Source organism: Pipistrellus hanaki, assembly GCF_964339955.1.
Source record: "Pipistrellus hanaki genome assembly, chromosome: 13".
NCBI classification, from domain to species: Eukaryota; Metazoa; Chordata; class Mammalia; order Chiroptera; family Vespertilionidae; genus Pipistrellus; species Pipistrellus hanaki.
Window position 1 is genome coordinate 26965770 of NC_140515.1, and position 8488 is coordinate 26974257.

The 8488-nt window shown below is 48.7% G+C and overlaps 1 protein-coding gene across 2 annotated transcripts; it reads right to left on the minus strand.

Moving 5' to 3' along the window:
* Window positions 1-1304: 1304 nt before the first annotated feature.
* Window positions 1305-6649, minus strand: RPUSD3 (RNA pseudouridine synthase D3). Of its 2 annotated transcripts, none has more exons than XM_084901998.1 (9): window positions 6496-6649; window positions 6055-6194; window positions 5843-5887; window positions 5618-5717; window positions 4834-4941; window positions 4665-4749; window positions 4347-4470; window positions 2531-2670; window positions 1305-1732 (listed from the first exon to the last, which is right to left on the minus strand). In XM_084901998.1, the coding sequence occupies exons 1-9, from the start codon at window positions 6609-6611 to the stop codon at window positions 1541-1543; spliced, it is 1050 nt and encodes a 349-aa protein (XP_084758124.1). In that variant the 5' UTR covers window positions 6612-6649; the 3' UTR covers window positions 1305-1540. The 2 variants fall into 2 exon arrangements, with proteins under 2 accessions (XP_084758124.1, XP_084758123.1); XM_084901997.1 differs by having other exon boundaries at window positions 5589-5717.
* Window positions 6650-8488: the final 1839 nt, after the last annotated feature.

Here is an 8488-nt window from a genome sequence, read left to right on the forward strand (position 1 = left end):
ATTTGGGAACTAGGCGAGAGAAATCCATCACGTCAGGATGCGTACATGTGGTAAAACTTAAAAAAAGGCAAGCGAGGAAAGAGTTCTGTCAAGGCAGTGGCTCCCACATCTGCTGAACCTCTTAGGGAGCTTTTAAGAGAGATCAATGCTAGGGGTCTCCACTCCAGGCAGATCAAACCAGTATCTTTGGGGTGTGTAATCATGGAGATTTAAAAAAAATGTTTTTATTGATTTCAGAAAGGGAGAGGGGAAAGATATTTTATTGATTTCTTCTCTCTGAAATCAATAAAAACATTTTTTAAAAGTCCCCATGATAGCCAAGACCGGTTTGGCTCAATGGATAGAGCGTCGGCTTGGGGACTGAAGGGTCCCGGGTTCGATTCTGGTCAAGGGCATGTACCTTGGTTGTGGGCACATCCCCAGTAGAGGGTGTGCAAGAGGCAGCTGATCGATGACTCTCTCTCATTGATGTTTCTAACTCTCTATCCCTCTCCCTTCCTCTCTGTTAAAAATCAATAAAATATATTAAAAAAAAAAAAAAAAAAGTCCCCATAATAAACCCCGGCATGTGCCCTGACCAGGAATGGAACTGTGACCTGGTTCATGGGACAATGCTCAAGCATCATACCGGCTGGGCAAGTTATGGGGAATTTATTTATTTATTTATATTAAATTATTATCCTTGTACATATCCTACCATTGCCCGCCCCCCCCCCCCCCAAGTTATGGGGACTTTCAAAGCTTCCTGAGGCGGCTACGTAGGGGGCATTCTAATGTGGGTTAGGGTTGAGAACTCTGCTTTACAAGAGAGGATGTTTCTATTTCATGCCGAGTAATGGTTATGTAGGAATCAATTTATAATCATTATTTAAATCACAGAGATGTTTCATGCACTCTGTATGTTTAATCTATTTCACAAATTTTTAAAGTAAAAAAACAACAACAACACAAAAAACCCCCACATCTTTCTTACATGAGGTTCTCTAGAGTAGTCAAATTCATAGAGACGAAGGAGAAATGTGGCTAGCAGGGGCAGGAAAAGGAATGGGGATTTAGTGTTTAATGAGTACAGTTTCAGTTCTGGAAAATGAGAGAGTTCTAGAGACAGAAAATGGTGATGGTTGCAAAACGCTGTGCATGCGCTTAATGCCCACGGAACTGTACACTTACCAATGGTAAGAGGGTAAATCTTGTTAGGTGTGTTTTATCACACTTTTAAAGAAATCTAACATTTCTTCCCAACTAGAATTGGGGCAGAAGCAGCTAAATAAAAGGCCACACTTTGAACTCAACAGAAAGCATGGTCCTTGGTAAACGTTTTACTTTCTCAGCAAATCCTCAAAACCATACTATGAGTTAAGTACATTTATTATCTCAAATCCAGAGAAGCGAAGTTATTTGTCCAACATCACACAGCAAGTGCCTGGCCAGTCCAACAGCAGAGCCTAAACCATGACCTCACCGCAGGCTGCACACCGAGCTCATTCTCCTCCAGCCTGCAGGCCCCCACACCCACCGCTCTCCAGTAGGAACAGACGGACTATTGCTGGCGGAGCCCCAGGCACTGTAGGGTTCTGGAGAAATAAGGGGGCAAAGGTGCCAAAAGCTCTATGGGGGCATCCCTGGGCCTGGGGCCCGGGAGGTGGAGACGGCGCAGGTGGAGGTGCAGGGGCATCTGGGCGGCCTGGGCAGGCGTCAGGTGGAGGTGTCTGAGGAGGGCTTCATCCAGGACCTGCGGGGGGGAAGCATGTCAGCATCAGCCAGGCCAGTTCCAACCAGCTTTAACCAAAATGGGGGTTAGGCAAGTACTTCCTCCTTCCCGCCACATCTGTAGTTACTCATTTCCTTCCCACATGTGCACATGCAAACACTCGCATGCTCGCTATGGTTAAGGGTTCACCAATTCAGTTTGTGCCTGGGCATAGAGCTGAATGACATTTCCCAGCCCCTCGTGCAGTTTGGTGAGGACACGTGATTGAGCTCTAGCCAATGGAAGGGGAGTGTTTGTATGTATGTCACCTCCAGACCTGGCCCATGAAAATCTCCCATGGGAACCTGCACTGTCCCCACTTGTCTGCTGGCTAGATAGCAACCGCCCGGGCCCCTGAGTGACTCCTGGGAGCAAAGCTCCCCTCTGCCCCACCCCCATGAATTGGATTTATTAATTGGGAAACTCATGTGTTAAAGACCCCAGGATTTTGGGGCTAGTCTGTTAGAACTGATGGTTACCTAATACACACAACCTCTCTTACCCCTTTTACCAGAGAGACTCAAAGATCAGCAGCCTTAGAAGGGCCTTTAGAAACCAGCTGGTTCAGCCTTCTTTGTGGACAGATGGGGCAGAAAGAGGCCCAAGAGAGGGGGTGTCACTTGCTCACGGCCATACAGCAAGACAGGGCTGCAGCACCTTCGGAAGCCACGAGGGCCGCCGCCCAGCCCCACGCTGCAGAGGTAAGGCCTGGGATGTGCCCACCCTGGTCCCCCAGCCCAGCCCCAGGAGGCAGAAGACAGCTCAGGTCAGCGTGGGTACCTGTTTTTGGGGCTTGGTGCTCTCGGCGGGCAGTAGAAAGCGTTGGCCCAGGACAGTGCCCACGCGGGCTGCATACGTGTGGTCCCCGAGCACGGGGCAGAGCTCGAGGACCATGTGTACCTGCAGCTGGCTGGCGAACACTAGGAGAGAGCAGAGAGATCAGATGGTTAGCAGCTGCTCTCCATCCTACCCAGTATCATCTGACCCCATTTCCTCTGGGGAAACACCACCCCCATGCTCACTCAGATCAGGTGGCTTTAGTGAGGCGGATGCTACTGCCCCGGCCTCCACAGGAGGGCACATGACCAGGTTCATGACCTTATAAGTGTAGATTTGAACTTTATATCCAGTCGCTTTTTGTCCTCCATTTCTTTCGTTTGTGATCTATTTCATTGTCTCCGCATTTTCGCAGCCCTCTTGGATTCTTTCTATTCTCCTCCTTTTCAATGTCTACTAGACAGGTCTGTGAGAGTCACCCATGACGAGAGGCCACCCTGAATTTATTGCTGAAGCTACTGGGTATAAAGCATGAGGCCTTGCTGCCCCAATGAAAATGGTGGACCGGAGAAAAAGCCAGCCACCAAGGAAGGCAGAGGATTACCGTAGGGCTGGATAAAAGGAATGAACCATTCCCCTTAAAATTCATAGCCACGAGCCTGTTCTCACACAGGTTTGGGGCTCTGATACGTCTCGGGTGATCTGTGAACTTCCGACTGAGATCCTAAAGTAGTGGTAGTCCTGGCATTCAGCAGAAGCAAAGGCGAAATGTCTCCCTAAGGGCCCACATCCAATGAGGCAATAAAGGGTTTTCACAGGAGCCCAGCTGAATCTCACCCACCATAAAGAAATAAAGAGAGAGTGGGTGGGAAACACAATAGAATTATACCCTCAAGAATTTCAGACAATGGAATTATAGAAACACAATTGTTTAAAATTATTAAAGACCAACCCTCCCCCCCAAAAAACAAAAAACAAATAATATGGGTAAAAAAACATGTCATGTTTTTTAAAAAGGCCATTTGTATTTATAAAAGACCCAAACAGAACTTCTAGAAGTGAAAAATATAGTTAATGGATAGGTTACATTTGCAGATTAGATCCAATTAAAGGAAAATTACTCAACTGGAAGATAGATCTAAAGAAATTGCCCAGGCCCTGGCCAGATAACGCTGTTGGTTAGAGTGTCATCCCAATACACCAAGGTTGAGGGTTCAATCCCAGTCAGCACACATATTTATATTTATGCCAATGACTGCATATAAATAAGTGGAGCAACAGATGGGTGTTTCTCTCCCTTCCTTTCTCTCTCTCTCTCTCTCTCAAATCAATTAAAAGTAAAGAAGTTACCCAGAATGCAGCAGAGATAAAGAAATTTAAAAAAAATAGGAAAGAAAAGTGAATAGGGAATAGAATGAGGAGGTCAAACCTGTCTAGTAGACACTGAAAAGGAGGAGAATAGAAAGAATCCAAGAGGCACAACATTTGGAGAGAGAGCTTTCCAGGATTGATGCAATATATTAATCTTCAGATTCAGGAAGCACCGTGAATCCCAAGCAACATAAATAAAAATAAACCCCCACACCCAGATGTATCATAGGGACACTACAGAACACCAAGGACAGAGAGAAGACCCTGAGATCAATAACTAAGAGAAAAAAATGGATGAGCTACAAAGGAATGACCATTAGATTGACAACAGAAGACAACCTGGGTCTGGTCTGCTCCTGGGCTGCTCCTAACACTACCACCTTCCTCCCACTCCCTCACCTCCCCAGCCAAATGCTGTTCTAAACTCCGGCTGGGGCTCCAGACCCACCTGTCAGGGGTTGCAGCTCGACCAGAGCACAGCCGGGGCCTGTGGCGACCACACGGAAGTGGCTCAGGGTCCTCTTGACACCTTCCAGGATGTCCTTTCGGGACGGGGACTTCACCGGAACTGCCTGTGGTACCAGCCCCCGAAGATGAACATGCTTCACACACACACACACCCGGGAGCTACACCCAAACCCTCCCTGCTACTCAGGACAGGCAGTGGTCACTTGCCCGTTTTGGGAGACAGGAGAGCCAGCTACCCCGAGTCTATGCCCTTAACTCCCCTGTAAGAGTAGAGTCCCCCACCCAGACTCTGACTCACCAAGCCGACGTCATCAACGTATTCCCGTTTCAGAGCTGCTTGGATCCTCCCCTCTGAAGTCGCGGGGATGCCATCCGTGACAGCCCTGAGGAAGAGGCAGGAGGCGGCGGGTCAGAGAGCGGCGTGGCGGGCCCACCCCGCTGCCCCAGGAGCCTGCCAGGCCTCTCACCAGTAGGTGGCTGTGGGAGTCTGGGCTCTCTGTGAGTGGGCGAAGAACTTCTGGAGGCGGCTCGCTGTCTGGGGACAACTGGAGAGGAGGACAAGCCCAGAGGCCTCCCTGCAGGAAGGGGACAAAGTCATGGAAGTTAAAGTCCCTCGGGCTCATTCACAAACAAGGGAGGAACCTGTATAAGGCCAAACAGTAATACCAGATGATAACCCAGACCTCCTCCCGATAAGGCTGCGGGGAGCTCAAAGTGTCTCTCATTCCGCCTTGGATCCCAGGGAGCTCAGAGTTAAACGTCATAACAATTACCACCCACTGCTGTGTGTCCACCATGTGCCAGGCCCTATTACTACTAATTTTACACATATGAACTCTGAAGTCATTAAATACCCCACAAGCAAGACAAGAAGTTTGTGAAAGTGCAAAAGTATTTCTTCTCAACTACCATCTCTAATTGACGGCGGTTAGAAGAATATCAATGGTCAATCCATGGCCAATGCCTGCCATGAGTATGGACCTGGAAAAGTGACTGCATGCCGAACATTGCTATTATTAGCTCTATGTGCTGATGAAGGAAACTGAGGCTCAGTGAGGTTTCATGCTTTGCCTAAGGTCCCAGTTTGTGCATGAGGATTTGAACCCAGGTCTGTCTGCCCCCTCCTGCACCTTGCATTCTATCTCTACGATCCCAAACCAGCCATGGAAATGCCTCGGCTTATTTCCAAGCAACTGTTCCCTCACCCTGGATGGATACCTACTCCCCCTTCCTGTCACCCCCACCACTTACTTCCCAGATGCTCGGACAACCTGGAGCTCCTGCTCCCCAAGCCCCAGGGACTGGCTCAGCTCTGGCAGCACTGACAACAATGTCAGCTCTCCTGGTTTTCCTGGAAAAAGAAAAAAATACAAGTTGCTCCAGAGGCAACTCTATCCCATCATCCTCTCCTCTTCACTATTCCCTCCTTAGAGACATCAAACCCCCTTTCAGAGCATCTCCTTCCCCTGCTCTTACCTGTCACTGGAAGACCCTGTGGCTTGTTCAATGTCACCAGTGGTCCTAAAACATACATACAGGAACATCATTGACAGACAAAGCAGCAGTTAAGAGTTTACAAAGCACTTTCTCAATTCATTTTTTTTTATTTTTTTATTGACACTATTACAGAAGGCTAGGGGCAGCGAGCTCCCTCCCGGTCTCTGAGCAGCTGTCTCGCTCACGCTCACCTCTCTGGTCCACCACAGATGCCCTTAGTACGTGGACCAGCTCCTCCCGGCTGAGGTTCTCCGGCTGCAGCAGCCCTGGGAAGGGCTGGTTTCCCAGGGTCCCTGATCGTTTGCTGGAGCCCGGAGGTTGCAGCTGACGCCTGGGAAAGGTGGAGTAAGCAACAGGGGAGTGCGTTTACCGAGGTGCTGCCCATTCTTACCTCCACACAGGCAACAAATTAACTCAATAACAATAAGGGAATTTGTGATCGCTTGCTTCCTAAAGTGGCCCCATTTTACAGAGGAGAAAACTGAGGCTCAGAGAGGACTAGTGACTAATGGGCCATCAAACAGCAGAACCAGCATTAGAACCCCTATCTTCCTAACTCCAGATCCCGCACACACCTTCCCCCAATCCCCCCTTTTCCTCCCGGAAGTGTGTATGGGGATGTGTGTAATCACCGGGTCTCGGTGCCAAAGCTTGCGACCTTGCGAGCTGAGCCGACCCCTGGCCCCCGCCACCAGCCACCCCAGACCTGGCCCAGCACCCGGCAACCACCCATTCCCCACTGCGACATCAGTGCGCATGTGTCCAGAGGGCAGCCCACAGCACGCTGATTGGTCGGATCGACTGTCAATCGGAAAAGCAAGAAGGCGGGGCTTTAGAGCCGTGAGAAGGCGGGACTTTGCCGGCGCCCGGAAGGAAGTGCATCAGGGGAGCCTGAGGCGCAGAGGAGAGAGACGAGGTTTGTTAGGGCCACAGAGGCTCTCCCCGTACAAAATGGGCGAAAGGTTGGACGGAAAGTGGCCGCATGCTCACCTGGCTAGGTAAGGGAAGCCGGCATGGCCGCCTCGCCAACTCAGAGACCTAAAAAGTAACCACAAAGGACGGTCTGAAACCAAAACTTTGAAGACGAAAAGCAGTTTATGGTGTGTAGTCATGGTCTAGGCCAGTGTTTCCCAACCTTCTCTCATGAGAATCACCTGGTGGAGTTGTTAAAACACAGATTCCTGAATCCCAACTAAGAAGTGCTAAACTAGGATTTTTGGGAACATATAGGTAAAATTGTATACTTAACTAGTGCTCTAACACAGATGTTATATACAGAGCACTAAGTTAGGTATGCAGTTTTACCTATATGTTCTCAAAAATTCTAGTTTAGCACTTCTTAGTTGGGATTCAGGAATCTGTGTTTTAACAACTCCACCAGGTGATTCTCATCATGAGAGAAGTTTGGGAAACACTGGTCTAGGCCATTATCAGTCTTTATCATACTGAGACTGCCTGTTGTTCTCTTGCACCTGTGATACATTCGTCGGAATGTTAACGTAATTTTCCCTTTTCCAGACCCCTCAAAGCACAGGCACCAGGCTGCAGAGACCACAACTTCCCTCTTTGTTATTGAGTTAATTTGTCGACTGTTAACTGCCCTGCACCCTCCTAAGTAAAAAGTGTGTCTATCATTTTACTTTTTATCCAATGCCAGAGTTTCCCTTCCCTCCTCCGCCCAACTTTGCTTTCTCCCACCTCCCTAATCTATCACGGATGGATTTCTGGTAACTCACTTAGGTCTCCTCTTTTGATTGTGATGTGTAAAACAAGGTGCAGCCCTTGCCGGTTTGGCTCCGTGGACAGAGCACCCGCCTGCGGACTAAAGGGTCCCAGGTTCCATTTGGGCCAAGGGCACATGCCTGGGTTGCAGGCTTGATCCCCCCACCCCCGCCCAGTAGGGGGCGTGCAGGAGGCAGCCAATCAGTGATGCTTTCTCATCATTGATGTTTCTCTCCCCCCTTCTCTCTTAAATAAATAATATATATATATTCAAACAAACAAACGATCACAAAGTGCATAACTGCCATTCTTCAGAGCATTATCTCAATCCATTGAGATTTTGCTTCCCGGCATTTGTCAGCAGTTTGGGTCAAATAAACTCACAAAAATTCTTCACAGGTTTGACTATTTCTTAACGTTGACAGGGAACTTGAGCACAGAGCAGAGAAGGCATTCATCAGGGTCAGAGAGGCTGTCTCAGGACAAAATTGAACGAATGTTAAGGTTTTCTAGTTACCATTTTAATTCTAGAAGCCCCCTGACTTCAAAAAGCCACTGTTACGCACACTATCTTAAGGCAAGTTGGGGGTAGGGGGTGAGGGGAATCCAGTAAACTGCTTGGAAGAACAGCCTGGTGCATAATCCAAAAGGAGAAAAAGTCCAGCGCATTATTTATCAAAGCAAAAACAAAACAAGCCTCTCAAAACTGGAAACATAGCCGAGACAGGTTTGGCTCAGTGGATAGAGCGTTGGTCTGCAGACTGAAAGGTTCCGGGTTCGATTCCGGTCAAGAGCATGTACATTGGTTGCGGGCACATCCCCAGTAGGGGGTGTGCAGAAGGCAGCTGATCGATGTTTTTCTCTCATTGATGTTTTTAGCTCTCTATCCCTCTCCCTTCCTCT